This window comes from Marmota marmota, unplaced genomic scaffold (genome assembly GCF_001458135.2).
Source record: "Marmota marmota marmota unplaced genomic scaffold, marMar, whole genome shotgun sequence".
In the NCBI taxonomy this organism is placed as follows: domain Eukaryota; kingdom Metazoa; phylum Chordata; class Mammalia; order Rodentia; family Sciuridae; genus Marmota; species Marmota marmota.
In genome coordinates, this window is record NW_026000108.1 from 30560609 (window position 1) to 30579845 (window position 19237).

The 19237-nt window shown below is 35.4% G+C and overlaps 1 protein-coding gene and 1 long non-coding RNA gene across 2 annotated transcripts in view; one reads left to right on the plus strand and one right to left on the minus strand.

The window, feature by feature from the left end:
• Window positions 1–1499: 1499 nt before the first annotated feature.
• Window positions 1500–19237, minus strand: part of LOC125610957 — a 27180-nt gene continuing 9442 nt past the window's right edge. The window contains exon 4 of the long non-coding RNA XR_007341063.1: window positions 1500–1803. This is a non-coding gene — a long non-coding RNA (uncharacterized LOC125610957). The remainder of the gene's footprint in view (window positions 1804–19237) is intronic.
• The window catches only part of Klb (klotho beta), a 32835-nt gene continuing 20359 nt past the window's right edge, over window positions 6762–19237 (plus strand). Inside the window, exon 1 of the mRNA XM_015482041.2 lies at window positions 6762–7683. Coding sequence (XP_015337527.1) covers window positions 6859–7683 — 825 coding nt within the window. The 5' untranslated portion in view covers window positions 6762–6858. The remainder of the gene's footprint in view (window positions 7684–19237) is intronic.

Below are 19237 nucleotides of genomic sequence, written 5' to 3' on the forward strand. Positions count from 1 at the left end.
TAATTCAAGAGGTGGCTCTGATATGAGAACATGGAAAACATAAGGCAGTTTCTCAAAACATTAAACAGAATTAACCCATGGTCTATATAACCCAAGTATATAACCCAAGATTTGAGATCAGTGTTTTTTCTCCCTTTGTAGCACCAGGATGGAACCCAGGACCTAAGCATGCAAGGCAAGCACTCTATCACTCAACAACATCTCCAAGAAATTGAAAGCAAGGACTCAAACAAATATTTGTACACTCATGTCAATGACAGCATTATTCATTACAGTCAACAGGTAAAAGCAATCCAAATATTCATTAGTGAATGAATGGATAAATAAAATGCAGTGCATAACTACAATGGAATTTTATTTAGTCATAAAAAGGAATGAGCAGGTGCAGTTGCATGCACCTCTAGTCCCAGCTATTTAGGAGGCTGAGGCAGGAAAATGGCTTAAGCCCAAGAATTTAAGGACAGATTGTATAAAATGTCAGTTTGGGATAAGAAAAAAAGTTTCAAAGATGGATGCTGATGATTAATAACTGAAATTTTTATTACAATTATATTGAATCTGCAGATCATGTTACAGAAAAAAATCTTTATAATATTTATTTTTCCTATTCATGTACCTGGAATATCTCTCCATTTACTTAGATTTTTTTTAATGTCTTTCATCAGAATTTTGTAGTTTTTCTCATAGAGATCTTGTTCATATTTTGTTGGATTTATACCTAGATATTTCTTGTTTTATTTTTACTAAGATACATTCATAGCTGAACAATGATAGGGAAATGATAATAGATTAACGTAACAGGCATTGTCTTTTTAATCTCAAAGTTTAATTATTCATTATTCATATATAAGAAAGCAATTGACTTTTGTATATAAACCTTGTATCTCGCAACCTTGTTATAGTTGCTTATTGATGCCACAACTTTTTGATTTGGGGAGACTTTTTCATAGACAATTATTATCAGTTGTGAACAATTTTACTTTTGCCTCTTAGTCTATATGTTTGTTTGTTTTGTGTGTGTGTGTGTGTGTGTTGTAGTTTAATGTATTTTAGTAGCAAACTTACAGGAATAGCACAGAAGACAAACATTTAAAAAGCATGTAGGACAACCCAGAAAAGTATAGTGAGTGGATGGAATCCACTGTATGATAAAAATGCTACAAACAGGTGCTGGGGATATAGCTCAGTAGGTAGAGTGCCTGCCTTTCACGCACAAGGCCCTGGGTTCAATCCCTAACATTGCAAAAAAAAAAAAAAAAAAATGCTACAAACACAATTTAGTTGCCCTCAATAAGAAACATACTTTTTTGCAAAAATCCAAATGCTGACATTATCTAGAAAAATTTAACAGTTTCATTTATAATTGTTATGAAATTGAGCTGCTGAAACTCATTCACTGAAACACTTTGACTTGCATTAATGCTCTATGTGCCTGCATTTATATTAAAAATTCACACACAAATGAAAATGGGAAAATGGCCAATACCTGATTTCTGTACCCTAGTTTTCAACTCACAATCATATACTTACGTACCTTTTGGAAAAAAAATACGTAACCGTCAAAACTACCAATAACAGGAAAAAAGAGAAAAAAAATTTTTTTTTTGAGAATGAAATGTTTCACATGATAGTGAATTCTTAAGCACGTTTTCCATGTATGCAGCCTGCTAGTTGGATGTTTTTGGGCATAATTGTTACACGTTTGGCATAGATAGCACACAGGCTGGTGTCTTCAAAAAGGCCAACCAGATAGGCCTAACTTGCCTCCTGCAAAGCACCAATAGCTGCGCTCTGGAAGTGCATCTCTGTTTTGAAGTCCTGAGTAATTTCTAGCACCAGATGTTGGAAGGGAAGTTTGCGCATCAGAAGTTCAATGGACTTCTAATACCGTCTAATTTCACGGAGTGCCACAGTACCAGGCCTGTAACAATGAGGGTTCTTCACCCCTCCAGTAGAGGGGGCACTCTTGCAAGCGGCTTTTGCAGCCAGTTGTTTCCTGAGTGCTTTAGCAACCGTATTTGCTGGCATTCGGCTTTGTACAAGCCATGGTAGAAAGGCCTTCTTACTTAACTCCACTTTTTCTTCGGCAGGAGCTTGGCAAGATAGAGGCCACGCAGGGGCAACTGCGAACACCCCAATCTGTATGTTTTATTTCCTTTTCCTGTCATATTGCCTCAGCCAGGATTTCCAGTATAATGTTGAATAGTAGTGATAATAATAGAAATCCTTGCCTTACTCCTAATCTTAGTGAGAAAGTATCTACTTTCTCATCAAGAAACTTGTATATCTAATATTGACTTGTTGCTTTTTATGTTTATTTTCTTATTAAAAGTAAAAAATTAAAAATAAAAAGGACTGGGATATAACTCAGTAATAAAGCACCCCAGGGTTCAATTCCCAGTACCAAAAAGGGAGGGGTGTAAAAAGTAAAATTAAATATACAAAAGGAGGGAAATTACTATAACCCATAGTTTGTCATCCAAACACAATATGGAAATAAAATGGGTATTTTTAAAAAATTCCTTGTTGGCTCCTGCTCTTATTATATCATTATAGTAATACTGATTATTCAATTTATTGTCCTGATTTTTTTCTCTTTCTAATTTTTGTTTGTTTTCTACAGTGCTGGAGACCGAACCCAGGACCTCGCACATGCTACGCAAGCACTCTACCACTGAGCCACATCCCCAGCCTTATATGTACTTTTAATTACCCATGACTTAAATATTTTTTCATTAATTATATAGTTACATTCATTTTTGTGTGATTGGATCCATGTTATATGACTATTTGTTAGATATTTATTTTTTCTTCTTGATTTGCAGAAATTATGACCATTTTGCTGTAGGAATTTGCAAGATACAGAGGAAAGAAGATATACTAAGTCTTAAAAGATAAGTGCCCATAAACCATTAGAATACAAAACAAACAACTTGGGAGCAACTCAGCTGTGTCCTGGTGTCCACATCCCCACCTGCAGAAAGTAGCATGATTCAAGGGCAATACACAAGCACAAGGAAAACTGGCGGGAAATTGTATAACCCCAACCTGATTTCACCCCTAGTCCAGCCCCTAGCTTCTGTCTCTCTATAAATATTAATAACCCAGACCAAAAGGTTGCTTCTCACTCTCAAAAGCAGCCCACACTCTCTCTTCCCCTTTCAGTGCTTCCTTGCTTTCCTAAATAATCTGTCTGTGCCTCAATATGTGACATGTGCTAAAATTCTTTTCTGACACATATGCCAAGGACCTTGTCATCCAGAGCTGAGATCCCCCTCTTGGGGACTGACTTGGACCCTCCTCTGGTGACAATTTCCCTCCCTTTGGCCATTTTCCTTCTAGATTTACCTTAATATTTTCCCAGTTTCTTATTTGTAATTTCTGGTTTCAAATTTAAATTTTGTTGTATATTTTAATTATAGTTATATGATTTACATATTATTTTTTTTAATATTTATTTATTTTTTAGCTTTTAGGTGGACACAATATCTTTATTTTATTTTTATGTGGTGCTGAGGATCGAACCCAGTGCCTCACACATGCCAGGCAAGCGCACTACTACTTGAGCCATATCCCCAGCCCTACATATTATTTTTCTGTAAATATCATTGTATAGTTGTATATAAACTGTATATATAATTTAATGTTTACTTCTGTTTTGTTCTTGTGGCAAAATATACATAATTCAAAATTTAACTACTAATTTACTAATTTGTTACTAATTTTTGTGGCTATATAGTTTTTAATTAAATATATGTGAGGGTCTAAATTATTACATTTAGGGCTGGGGATGTGGCAAAGCGGTAGCACGCTCGCCTGGCATGCGTGCGGCCCGGGTTCGATCCTCAGCACCACATACAAACAAAGATGTTGTGTCTGCCCAAAACTAAAAAATAAATATTAAAATTCTCTCTCTCTAAAAAATAAATAAATTATTACATTTAAGTTTTTATTTTCATGAATGGTAATTGTACTGACTCCATTTATTCAACAGGCAATTATAAGCATTTATTCTGATAAGCAATGATAGGAATTTAGATAAAAGCTAGGTGCAGGGGCTGGTTTTATGTCTCAGCAGTAGAGCGTTTGCCTAGCACAGTGTGCAAGGCGCTGGGTTTGATCCTCAGCACCACATAAAAATAAATTAATAAATAAAGGTATTGTGTCCAACTACAACTAAAAATATATATACATTAAAAAAAAAAAAAAGCTAAGTGCAGGGGTGCACACCTGTAATCCCAGCAACTTGGGAGGTTGAGGCAGGAGGATCACAAGAACGAAGTCAACCTTGGCAATTTAGTGAGACCCTGCCTCAAAAATAAAAAAAACAAAAGGGGAGTTGGGGATGTAGCTCAGTGGCAAAGTGTTTGCCTAACATACAGGAGGCACTGGGTCAATCCCCAGGACTGCAAAAAAGTAATAATAATAAAATAGGATAAAAAGGGCTCAGCATACCCTTGGATTCAAACCCCAGTACTGAAAAAAAAAATTAAAAGTAAATCTTACAGTCTAGTGGAGGAGACAAACAACTCCAGTATTAGGTGATAAATGCAATGATAGACAGGTACAGGTAGTATATACTATGATATATTCATTTATTCAATGTATACTTTGGTGATTACTGTATGTCAAGTACAGTGGTAAGTCCCAAATATTTAATAGGAAACAAAACAATTATGATCCATTTTGTTTCTTTCACTCTTTCTTTCTTTTTCTTCTTCTTCTTTTTTTAAGTATTTTGGAGGGAAGAGTGAAATCTTATTTATTTATTTATTTATTTTATGTGGTGCTGAGGATTGAACCCAGTGCCTCACATGTGAGGAGCAAATGCTCTATCACTGAGCTACAGCCCCAGCCCCTTGGGTTTTGCTTTTTTTTTTTTAATATTTATTTTTTTAGTTGTAGTTGGACACAATATCTTTATTCCATTCATTTATTATTTTTATGTGGTGCCGAGGATCGAACCCAGGGCTAGGTGAGCGCTCTACCACTGAGCCACAATCCCAGCCCAGGTTTTGCTTTTTTGAGGTGAGGTTCTTCCTGCATTGCCCAGGCTGGACTTGATCCTCCCGCCTCAGCCTCTGGAATAGCTGGGACCACAGACACATGCCACCACACTCTGCTCCTGTTTTGATTTTTAAAGAAAAAGGGAGGGGGAGGAAGTCTGTAGTCCAACAGAGGACATAGATAAATGTACTGTGTGGTATACTGTGTGATTTATTGGGTGATAAATGCCATAATAGAAAAAAACATAGGCTGCCATGGAAACATAGAGGAGATTCACCTAAGTCTAATTGCATTTCGGAGTCAGAAAAGCTTTCCGGAAGAGGTAACTGGGTGTTAAAAAATAGACATGAGCTGGATAAAGGAAGAAACCAATTGTACACAGAGCGCACACACCAATGTACAGGGATATCAGTGAGTTGGATGTGTACAACTTATTAAAGTTATTTCTTATACTGTGTGTAGTCTTATAAGGAACAAAGTTCAAAATGAGCCAGAAAAGAAGTGTCTTCTATGCTAAATCTGAGCATCACTTCTCTGAAATTTTCCCTTTCAGATAGAATATATTTATTGAGCACTTAGTATGTGTCATTCTCTAAGTGCCTTAGATGTATTAATTCATTTAAACTTCATAATAATCCATGAGTTATTATTATTATTATTATTATTATTATTATTACATAAGAGGAAATTGCAGTACAGAAAGTTTCGATATTTAAACTAGGTGGCCTGGCTTGAACTATTAACCACTATGCCTCATTAATACATAATATTTCAAATATTTAAAACATTAAAATATTTAAAACATTAAAAAATTTTAAAGGTTATTTGAAAGCTAGAAATTCTGGACAATTTTTAACAATATTTTTGTAGTTGTAGATGGGCGCAATATCTTTATTTTTATTTATTTATTTTTATATGGTGCTGAGAATCAAACGCAGTGCCTCATGTGTGTGAGACAAGTACTGTGTTTGAGTTACACGTCCAAACAGTTGTCACCCATGCATTTTCGTCTAACTTTTCCCATAACAGGAGAGGACTGAACTACAGCCCCAGCCCTCTGTACAATACTTCTTTCTGTTTATTCTTGTTCCAGAATCATGCTGTTTAAATTGTTGTGGTCTGAAAGCAGTTATGACCTCACTATTTCTCTTTCAGGTTTTCTTCTTTACTTTTTGTAATTCTACCTATTTATTCTTCAAGTAACCTTTCTCAATAATCTAACTGAACTAAATTTGAAATTAAGGGATTTTGGTGAAAAGTACACTAAATTTGTAAATTAAATTGGAAAGTATTCATGTTTCATCTAGAAAGTGCTATATTTCTCCATTCAAATCTTCTTTCAAATCTGTTAATACAGTTGGTAATATTTATTCAGATTATTCTTAGTTGTGTTTATGATTTTTATGGAAGTATAATGTCTTATGTCTTATTTATTATTGGTATACAGAAATGCTATTGACTTGTATATAAGATGGTTTTTCCTGAAATATGAAATAATAAAATTACCATTCAAAAACTCTAAAAATAGCCAAGGTATATACTTATTCAATAATGTTCAAAAGATTTGCGTCAATGTGAAAAGCTACACAGAAAATGCCATTCTTTATTCACTGTTCACATATGTTTGAGTTACACATCCAAACCGTTGTCACCCATGCATTTTCGTCTAATTTTTCCCATAACATGAGAGGACGAAACATGTGGGTGACTGCAATAGGGCCACCTCCCTCAAGTTACGTGGCTCTCCAGGACCCATCCTGAGTCTCACAGTTCAAGCTAATCATTGACAGAGCTTTACAATCACAGGCTTTTGCTAACGCGTTGATAAGACAGTCCAACAGTTAGTGGCAAATGAAGCCAGGCTGTGCAGCAGGGTCTCCAGGGAATGAATGGATTTTCTTCAGAGCCGATGAAAGACACATACGCTATAGGAAAACAATGTCCAACGGTGCGCTGCAAAGATCTGTCATCCTGTCAGCATTTATTCTGCTACAAGCTGTTACTGGCCTCTCTGGAGACGGAAGAGCTATATGGTCTAAAAATCCTAATTTTAGTCCTGTAAATGCAAGTCAGCTGTTTCTCTATGACACTTTCCCTAAAAACTTTTTTTGGGGTGTTGGGACTGGAGCATTTCAAGTGGAAGGGAGTTGGAAGAAGGATGGAAAAGGACCCTCTGTATGGGATCATTTCATCCATACACACCTTAAAAATGTCAACAGCACGAATGGTTCCAGTGACAGTTACATTTTTCTGGAAAAAGACTTATCGGCTCTGGATTTTATAGGAGTTTCTTTTTATCAGTTTTCAATTTCCTGGCCGAGGCTTTTCCCCGATGGAATAGCAGCAGTTGCCAACGCAAAAGGTCTGCAATATTATAATACTCTTCTGGACGCTCTAGTACTTAGAAACATTAAACCTGTAGTGACTTTGTACCATTGGGATTTGCCTTTGGCGTTGCAAGAAAAATATGGGGGATGGAAGAATGAATCTATGGTTGATATCTTCAATGACTATGCCACATACTGTTTCCAGACGTTTGGGGACCGTGTCAAATACTGGATTACAATTCACAACCCATATCTAGTTGCTTGGCATGGATATAACACAGGTCTGCATGCTCCTGGAGAGAAGGGAAATTTAGCAGCTGTCTACACAGTGGGACACAACCTGATCAAGGTACTGTACAGCTGACTTCTTGTTATATCTTCAGAATATATAGGCAGCAGAAGTTAAAAAGAAACACTAGGAAATTTATCTCTATTTAAATGATCCTCTTGATTGAAATCAGCTCAAGTACTTTTAGGCTCATTCACAAGTTCTATCTTCAAATTTTATTTTAAAATGGGGTGTGTTTTATTTGCCTAAGCTATTATTAATGCATTAATCTAATTAGTCTCTTCCAAGAGGAAACTGAGACTGTTTTAAAATTTACAATTATGCATTAGAATGTGAGAATGTGAGTTTACTTTCTTTCTGTGGGAAACCAGTATTTTGCACATTTAATTGTTGGAACCATTTTCTGACATGTCATTCATTTCAGAATTATGATAAAGGATGACCCTTTCAAACAGGCATTTGTTGTTAGCATTGCTATTCTTAGTGGTACTTAGCTATAGTGAGATACATAAATGTTAGCTAATGAATAGTACTAAATACAGAAACTGAAATAAATGTCCTTCACACTTAGTTTTGTGTTGTATGACAGAAAAGATGAGATTAATTGTACTGGAAGTTAAAATTAAACTGCTAATATAAAAACTGGGAAGAATGTGTTCTACCAAGTATGTTAAAGTGGTGTATTTCAAAAGCTAGAGCTTATCTTGGGAAATGTTAAACTTATTAAAACAATAGTAAAATATAACAAAATAAGAGCTAATAGATATTGATTGTTATGTCCTACAGACTACATTAAGTACTTTACATGCATTGACATGTTTGATCCTCATAACAACCTTATGAACTAGGTCCTATAATTGTTCCCATTTTAAAGGTGAGGAAACTTAAGCTTAGGTAGATTAAATAATTTGCCCAAGGTTACAGGGAAAAAAATGCAGCTCTTGTGAAGATGAGGTTCATAATTGATGACATAATTAAAACATCATCCTTAACTAGATTTAACTTTTGAGTCAAAGAGTTTACTTGAAAAAATAAATTATTCAATCCCTTTTACATTTTAAAAATGGGAAAATAAATTATTAATTGGATTTTATACTGTGCTAGGGGATGTACTTTGAAGGAGCAAATGTTAAACATGTAGAAATTTTTAAAAAAATTATTCAGGAACATAAAACTACTTCAGGCTAAACTTTCTTTTATTGGATCTTCTGGATATATATATATGTGTATATATATATATATATATATGTATATATATATATATATACATATATATATATATATGGACAATAATGCTATGGTTTTGATTACATCAGCCCTTGTAGGAAATGGATTGTATGATCATTTCAAGGTCATTTGCATATATTTTAATAGAATTGATATAGAACATATTATTAATGTGTGGGTATACTATGACTTCAAAATGTAAGAAATTAAATAGGAGAAAATTTATATAGCTATTTAATAACTAAGATACACATGTTTTAAAACATTTTTAATCGAACTCTTTTAATTATTTTTTAAATCATTTTTAGTTGTCAATGAACCTTTATTTTATTTATGTCCAGTATTGAGAATCAAACCCAGTGCCTTACACATGCTAGGCAAGTGCTCTACCACTGAGATACAACTTCAACCCTAGCTCTTTTAATTATTAAGACAATCCATGCTCATGTAAACTTAAAAATATTAGATTGTACCAAAAGATATAAAATAAAAGTGTTAGCCCCTTTCTTCCCCTCTAACAATCCCAACCCAAGGAAACTATATTCTTTTTAAAGTTTCCTATATAAACACATACCAGGCATAGGTTTATTTAAACTTCGTATAAGAAAAAATATTTTAAATTGTTGATAAGTTTCAGTTACCTGGAAAAGTGTTAATAATTATGATTTTCATGAAAAAACATGTTCTAGTGATTAAAGCCTTAAAAACTGACAATCTGGTAAAAATAAAGAGGAAAAAAGCATTAACTTACAAATGGATATTACTTTCACACTTAACTAATAAAATACTGTATTTTCCATATGCTTTCCATTTTCATCTAATTTTAGATAAGCTCTGCCTTCAATGCAAAATTAGTATTTTCTGATAGGGACATAAATTTCATTATTTTTAAACTGAAGGATTCATTTTTAAATAATTGCTTCCCAAATAATTTCTTTTATCTCCTTAAAATTTCTAAATAACTAGACTAAGTAAATGTTGTAAGTGGTCCCTTGAAATCGGTCACAAAGTGAAATTCTCCACATAACCCAGTGACCTATCATTCCAGAAAGAAATCTTGCAATGGTTTGGCAGCCTGGGTGCCACTTGTCCCCACTTGTCCCCTCTCTGTCCTTGCTTTAACATAGAATAGATTCATTTGATATTTTACGTTGCAATGAAGTAATTTTTCCTTAACTTTTCCTCTTTTGACCCAGAAGAAGCATTCTTTAGCATTTGTTTTTAGTCCAAAAACATTGAGTTAAATAAGCCTCAAGTAAAACTCAATTCATAGGTAGTTAGTTATAGACTACTTTATTCCCCCATTCTCAGCTAATGAAAAAACTTCAGAGTGACTATTGGAGACCCTTTAGTTGTAGAATGATATTGAAGACTCCATCTTCGTTTAAAATGTCCTGATTTGGAGGGAACCTGAATGGTCTGTCAGGTCCAAGACTGACTTGGAATTTAGATGTCACATTATTACAGATCTGGTGATTATCTTGGAGCAAGTCTAAACCTCTGGTAAAAATTTTCAATAATCCCACCTACTAATGGATGCTCTGCTCTTGAGGTTTTAACACTGTCCAGAACAGAATGAGGGTGCATGTTTTGACTTGACTATCTTTGAGCACAGTAATCACCACTTTAAATACCTATAATCTCTGTGGCCACCTTGCCAGATAACTATTATTATCCCCCCTTAGAGAGTGCTGTTTCTAATACACACAATGTTGACGACCTGCATGAAATTCATTAGTGGCTCCCCAAAGATTCCAGGGTAAAGTCTCAATTTTTCACCAAGGCCGTCAAGACACAACCCCCAGCCTCCCCTTCAGTCTCCTTTCTGGCCACTGTCTCATCCCACTGCCAATGCCACCCCTTGCACCTCACATTTCATCCTAATTCCCTGCTGCCAAGATACCAAATTTACCTTACTGTTCCTTTGCACCCAGCCTCTTGGAGCATGCTCTCTCTGGCTAAACTGCCCTTCTTAGTCCCTGCTTCACCCACCTGGTGGCCTTTAAGACTCACTTTAGGGCTGGGGATATAGCTCAGTTGGTAGAGTGCTTGCCTCACATGCACATAACCCTGGGTTCAATCCCCCATACCATAAAAAAAGACTCATTTTATTAGACAGTTACCACCTCTAGGTTATTCCCTACCCATCAGAGTTAAGCACCCCTCCTGTGTACTCCCACAAGATGTCCTTGCTTCTGTGTAGCATTCACACCACATGGAACCTTTCTGTCCACATGGAACCCTTCTGTCCTCCCAACTCAAGTGAGAGTTCCTTGAAAGGGGAAACATGGTGTTGTTGTTTTGTTTTGTTTTGTTTTTTTGGTTATTTGGGGGTTTTGGTTTTATTTTGTCTTTATGTTCCCAGCACCTAACACAGGATATTTAATATACATTAGGGTATAGATGTTGGTTGAATGCATGACTTAGGATTTCTACCTTAAACTTTGTAATTAAAAAAAATGTCAAGTTCAATCTTCATATTTCATCACATTATTGCTAATTCTTAAAGTATATTAAGAATATATTAATATGCCTACATTAATCAAGTGATGTATTAGACACTGTTGGTTGCAGGTGACAGATCTAATTCAAGTTGGCTTTAGCAAAAAAGGGTAATTTCCTGACTCAGTTACCAGACTACAGGGATGAATAGACTCAGTAACCAGGATACCCTCAGAGTGGGCTTTATCTCCGTCTCTTACATCCAGTTCTTCTTGTGGTTTGATGTCAGTTTTTCCTTTGTAGAGGAGGGATTTCTCTCTCTTAAGTTCAGGTTTTTCAATTCCATAAACAGATTTGGCCCATTAGGACCAGGCTCTTGGCTCTCAGCAAAGCCCCAAGGGTTCACATTAGTAATGACAGTAATGATGTCTGCTTCCATTCTATTTTTAAATCAATAAATTCATATAGTAATTTAAATTTGTAGATTTTCCTCTTAAAATGGAATACTTGAGAGCTTCTGAGTAATCATTCACAGAAGTTTGGATAAATGAATTTGTTCATGAGACAATAAGTCATTCAGTTCATTACTCTACTAAATACTGTCAGCCTCCATGACAGTTTGAACATTTCATGAATTTAATCTTTTTCTTTTTTTCTTTTTTGAGATTGTGTCTTGCCAAGTTGTCTAGGCTGGTCTCTCAAACTCATGGGCTCAAGTGATCCTCCTGCCTCAGCTGCCTCAGCATCTGGGACTGTAGGCCTACACCAGAACATCCAGCTAACATGTCATCTTTCATAGATAGATACAGTGCAAGAGTTTCTCAGCCTCAGCACTGTTGACATTTGGACCTGATAATTCTTCATTGTAGTGGACTGTCCCTTGCGTTGTAGGATGTTTAGCAGCAGCCCTGGCCTCTACCTACCTCATCCCCATCCCCACTCTCCCATTCCTCCCATTCACATTCCTGCTTCCAGGTTTTTCACCTACTGGGTTTACTACCCCTACTGGCTTGGTATTATTCGTGAAATACTTGAGAGAGCTGCCTCAAACCATTTCTTCTTCTTTTTTTTGGGGGGGGGGCGGGCACCAGGGATTGAACCCAGGGGCTCTTAACCACCAAACCACATCTCCAGGCCTTTTTTATATTTTATTAGAGACAGAGTCTCACTGAGTTGCTTAGGGCCTCGCTAAGTTGCTGAAGCTGGGTTTGAACTCGCGATCCTCCTGCCTCATCATCTTTCACATTAACATACATTTATTTATTTATTTGTTTGTTTGTTTGTTTATTTATTTATTTATATGGGAGATTGAACCCAGGGGCAACTAACCACTGAGCCACAGCCCTTTCCTTCCTTCCTTCCTTTCTTTCTTTCTTTCTTTCTTTCTGTATTTTATTTAGGAGTCTCCCTGAGTTGCTTAAGGCTTCGCTAAGTTGCTGAGGCTGTCTTTGAACTTTCTATCCTCCTGTCTCAGCCTTACAAATTGCTGGGATTACAGGAGTGCACCACTATGCCAGCCTGTTAGTTATTTATGAACAAAACATTATACTAACTTTAAAAAAATCTTGTTCTATTCTTTTAAACAAATTTCAAGAATTTAAATAAAATGCTATATAATAAATTTTTACTCATTTTCGATGCCATGCAATGTTTTACAAAGTTTCTGTTGTTGTTGTTGTTGTTTTTTTGGTTTTTGTTTTTGGGGGGTATCACTTAATGTTGAACCTTTTTCTGGTTTTTCGTTTGTTCACATATTCAAATATCACATGTACTATTTTATTTACTAAAATGCTTTTATTTAAAATTTTCTTTTAGTCTTTTTTTTTTTCCTAAGTGTTTGGTGCTGGGGATTGAACCCAGGGCCTCACACATGCTAGGCAAGCACTGTACAATGAACTATATCCCCATCCCTTAAATTTTATTTTTGACTGGGTATGGTGGTGCATACTTGTAATCCCAGCAGCTAAAGAGGCTGAGACAGGAGGATCTAGAGTTCAAAGCCAGCCTCAGCAATTTAGCAAGACCCTGTCTCTAAATAAAATATTTTTAAAAAGGGCTGGATATGTGGCTCAGTAGTTAAGTCCTCCTGGGTTCAATCCCTGGTACCAAAAAAAAAAAAAAAAAGTTTGGACACCTATAATACCAGAGACTCGGGAGGCTAAGGCAGGAGGATCACAGATTCAAGACCTTCCTGGGCAATTTAGTAAGATCATCTCAAAGTAAAATAAAAAGAGCTGGGAATGTAGCTCAGTGATAGAGTTCAGTTTCTAGTACCTCAAAGAAAAAAATATTCTGAAGGAAAAATTTATATCCTACAATAAATGGAGGACCAATATTTTTAATACCCCCAAATAACACATAACATTTAAATACTAATTCCTCAACTTTGCTCCACCTAATGTCATCTACTATATAAAAAACAGTAGGTGTAATAGGCTTAGAAAACACCGCTGAGGATGGGGCTGGGGTTGTGGCTCAGAGGTAGAGCGCTCGTCTAGTATGTATGAGGCACTGGGTTTGATCCTTGGCACCACATAAAAAATAAAATATAATAAAGATATTGTGTCCACCTATAATTAAAAAATAGATTAAAAAAAGAAAGAAAAGAAAACACCACTGAAGGCTGGGGATATAGCTCAGTTGGTAGAGTGCTTGCTCTGTATGCACAAGGCCCTTGGTTCAATCCCTTACCCCACCAAAAAACAAACAAACAAAAACACTGAATTGTGTAAGTTTTACTCAGCACTTTAGTGTACACTTAGTACCAAAACCAAACACAGTATGTCATTTAAAAATGTCATAAAATGCTTTTTCTTACATAAGTAGGAGAATTTAAATAATGAGCATTATTTTTAACTAAGAAAATGCCAATATATGTTTATGTATTACTAGCACTTTAACTATTCATAATTAATACTTTAAACTTGAAAATAAACTATACAGTCTTCAATAAAATAGGCTATAAACAATATATGTCAATGCTTTTTTGTATACCACACGCAAATGATGAAATTATTTTCAACATTCCTCAGGGATTCAAGAGATTGCTTAATATGTTCAAGGAAGCTCTTAAGACAAAAAACAATATTGGGAAACCCTACCTTAGGTCAAGGCCTCACCAAGCTGTTCCTGCACCACGGATTAGATTGGTATTCTTTGGAAGGGGGTGAAGCTCAGCTCAAGCATGCTTAGCATGCTTGAGGCCCTGGGTTTAATCCCCATCACCAGAAAAATAAGATTGTATTTCCTCCCTGTTTTCCCACCTTCCTGAGGAACTCTCTTTTAACATTTCTTGGCATTCCTCAAACACACAATGCTGGACATGCATCAGGTATTTGTTATATAAATTGATTGTTTTCAATTTGGGGGGAGATCTACCTTGTCCCAGAAAGGATTTAAACCTGCAATGGGCCAGAAATGAATTCCATATGTGTACACATGCAGAGGCATAAACATATAGTCTTTTCAACACACACAAATCAATTATGTGCATTTGTTTCTAAAAAAAAAAAAATTGTGTGTTAGGGATTAAACTCAGGGCTTTGCACATTCTAGGCAAGCACTCTACCACTGAGCTATATCTCCAACCTGTGAGAATATTTACGTTGAAAACAATCTTGGAACAATGAGCAGAATTTGGATAACTGTTAAAGCTGTATGGTGTATTTATGAGGTTTCATTATGTTCTTTCTGTTTTCGTGTATTATGACAATTTCCATAAAAAAAGTAAAAAGTAAAGCCAGGACCAATGGCACACACCTGAAATCCCAGCCACTCAGGAGGCTGTGGGCAGAAGGATCTCGAATTTAAAGCCAGACTTCAGCAATTTAGAGAGAGTCTGTCTCTAAATAAAATGTAAAAAAAAAAATGGGCTGGAGATGTGTTCAGTGGTTAAACATCCCTGGGTTCAATCCCTGGTACCAAAAAAAAAAGAAAGTAAAAATATCGTTTTATATTTAAAGATAATGAAAAATAAAACAACCATCTTTACATAGTTCTCTTAAAGGTTCTGTATTTGTATGATTACTAGCCAAGCCTTCTTTGTCAACATGTTAATGCAACTTTCTTTTCTAAAAAATATTTTTAGTTGTAGATTGTCAAAATATCTTTATTTTTTTTAATGTGGTGCTGAGAATCAAATGCAATGCCTCACACTTGCTAAACAAATGCTCTACCACTGAGCCACAACTCCAGCTTTGCAACTGCTTTCTTAAATTGATATTTAAGAAGACCCCAGGGCCAGGCATGGTAGCACATGCCTATAATCCCAGCAACTCAGAGGTTGAGGCAGGAGGATTGCAATTTCAAACCAGCCTTAATGGCAAGGCCCTAGCTAACTTAGTAAAACTCTGACTCAAATTTTTAAAAAATAATTTAAAAGGGCTGGGGATGTGGTTAAGTGGATAAGTGCTCCTAGGTTCAATAAAACAAAAACAAGGAATTTTTACCAGGGCATGGTACTGCGTGCCTATAATACCAGCTACTCTGAACACTGAGTCAAGATTGCATATTTGAGTTCAGCCTTTACAACTTAGCAAGACCTATATCCAAATATATGTATGTACGGACTGGGGGTATAGCCAAGTGGTAGTGTGCCCTGAGTTCAATCCCCAGTATTAAAAAAGAAAAAAAAGAAAAAAGAAGGATTTTTAAAAACTCCCTTGTTAGAGTTGGGTTGAAAGAGAATAATATACCAGGCATTATTACATCACAGGCACACATTACAGGCACCCACCTATAATCCCAGTGGCACGGGAGGCTGAGGCAGGAGGCTGAGACAGAAGGATCTCAGGTTCAAACCCAGTCTCTAAGCAACTCAGTGAAACCCTGTTTCTAAAGAAAATAAATAAAATTATAATATATAATGTTTATTTATTTATATGGGGCTGGGGATGTGACTCAGTGGTAAAGAGCACCTAGGTTCAATCCCTGGTACCAAAAGAAAAACAGAAAGAGAATAACATAACAAAATTAACTTTTTCTAAGTTTTATAGCTAAAAGAAAAAAAAAACTAGCCAATGACAGAAAAATGAAGACAAAAAACAAAAACAAAAAACTTTATTTACTTTCTATCTTCCACTACTTTCCCTTCCTATATCAAAAGGAGAAAAAAGAGGAGAGAAGATGAAAGAACACCATATGATCTTGGTTCTTAAAAGGAAGGATTGAGACAATTATTACAGATAGCTTTTGACATTCCATCCTAATTGTACGTGTGTGAGGTGCTGGGGACAGAACCCAGGACCTCCCACGCTAGAAACGCACTCTACCATAGAGTTATACCTCCAGCCTGTTCATGTGATTTTAATTTTAATTTTTATTTGCTTGAAACTTCAGCATCCCATAAAGTGATATTAAATCACATAAGTGTGGGCTGGGGATGTGGCTCAAGCGGTAGCGCGCTCGTCTGGCATGCGTGCGGCCCGGGTTCGATCCTCAGCACCACATACCAACAAAGATGTTGTGTCTGCCGATAACTAAAAAAATAAATAAATATTTAAAAAAAAAAAATCACATAAGTGTGCCCTCAACAATATCATTTAGAGTTTAAATAAATGAGTTAACACATTTCATTTAATTAACTAATGCAGAATTCCTATATTATAATCCCAACCATCTCCATTAGGACCCAAGATGTCTCTAACAAAATACAAGAAATACGACCAGACAAGTTAAAATTAGTACTCATATAGACAATTTTAATCAAATTTGAATAAGTAAAAAAAACTGTGCATGGAGAATTGCCCAAAACAGTTTCTACAATCTAATTATCTTTTTTTTTAGTTATAAGTCATGTAAAAAAACAATTTGCAGGCCAAAATTGGTATTAGAAAGCCTTCAAGAGAGCAATATTTACTTTTCTAACCATTAAGTAGAAAAAGTTATACTTTAGTGAATGATTAACAAGAGTTTAAATAAATGTAATTATAAATGCTTTTAGAATAATATTTTAATTCTATTTAAACAGCTTGATTTGATATAAATACTCTCATACATGGAAAATTAGGCCCAACAGAAGATCAAAAAAATATAGTAAGTAATGGAAATGATCTGGATACAATGAAGCAATGAATTGAGGGAAAACTGACATTACTTTGTAACATGAAATAAGTCATTTAATTGCAAATATAAAGTCTGGTTGAGAAAACTCAACATTAGAAAATAGTCTATAAAAATATTCTATGTCAACAGAAAAAGATAGTATTACAATAGCTGAACATTAACAACAATTCTGTTACTATAAAGCAGCAGAGATGTTGAAAATAGACCAGAACCCTCTAACTTATTGTAGAGTGAATCACAGAAGTAAGTAAAGTAGTCTTTGGGTGAGCTATTGATGTTACTTAAAAGATGTTTTGGAAAAACTCAGAGATTGATGAAAGCTGGTATCTTTTAGTAGTTAAGAGACTTTGCTGCTTGGTTTTCTAGTGTCTTATCTTGTTCAGAGATTATGTGACTAAGTCTTAAATAAAGGGCAAGGGGTTACTGTTATTGATTCTTCTTTCAAGATAATGGCCTCCTTCTATCTTATTTTGAACATCAACAAATTATTATGGGGTAAAATATGTTCTTTTTTTGGGGGGGGGTGGCGGTGCTGGGAATCAAACCCAGGGCCTTGTGCATGCAAGGCAAGCACTCTACCAACTGAGCTATATCCCCAGGCCCTGAAATATATTCTTTTTTTTAATATTTATTTTTCAGTTATAGTTGGACACAATACCTTTATTTTGTTTATTTATTTTTATATGGTGCTAAGGATTGAATCCAGGGCCTTGCACGTGCTAGGCGAGCTCTCTACAGCTTGAGCCACAACCCCAGCCCCTAAAATATATTCTTAATACAAAAATGGAATAACTGAATTTTATTTTTATGTTCCTATTTTTTTTTCTTTGAGATTTTGAGAATTTGGGGGAACCGAAGAGTATGGGCATAAAAAGCAACTGAATTTACTGACAGAGCCAGGCATAATGGCACATGCTTGAAATCCCAGCAACTAGAGAGGCTAAGAGAGGAGAATTGCAAGTCTGAGACCTGTTTGGGTAACTTAGCAAAAAAACTGTCTCAAAAATGAAAAAATGGGGGGGGGGGCTAAGGGGCTGGGGGTGTAGCTCAGTGGTAGAGCATCTCTGGGTTCAATACCCAGTATCAAAAGAAGAAATATTCACTGACAAACTGTTTCAATCACTTCTCTCGACTTTTCTAAATTATAAAAATAATGCATTTTTATTAGAAAAGAAATAATACAGAAAGATATTAAGATATATCATTTTTCACTAAAAATGAAAGGTCCCCTGTTTTCCTTACTCTTTAACTGCATACCCCACTGCTAATAACCTGTTCAAATTTTTGTCTATGTATACATAAACACATACATATTGTCATTTTTTAAATAAAATTTGATCATTTCACTTTAGTTATCATTTCTGGCTAATCAAAATGTAGAAGTATATTGCTTTTATTCTATTATTTCTGTGGGTCTTTATCCTATTAGATGTAACAGCCCATCTGAAGACAAAGCCTGTCTTATTAATCTTTTTTCTAAATGTCTACTGCAGTACCTTATGTTTATTGAATAAATATTTGTAGGCTTGAATTTAAGCAAATGGACAAAACTGAAAACAGGTTACTCTGAAACAATAGCCAGATAGGATCTGGGATATAATTGAGTGGTAGAGGGCTTGCTTAGCATATGAGAAGCCCTCCTGGGTTTAATCCACAGCACTGCAAACAAACTTGTTTTTTGCTGATTGTATATAACTTTCTGAAAGGAAAAGAATGAACCAGAAGAAAATGCTGATGAGCTCCCCATTAGACAGTGAGGGGATGCCCCAGCTAGTGAAGCAGAGTGAAGCAGGATAAAGGCATCATTGAAGCTATGAGTTCTTAAGACCCTCTGCCAAATCTCCACCTCCGCAAAAAAAAAAAAAAAAAAAAAAAAAAAAAA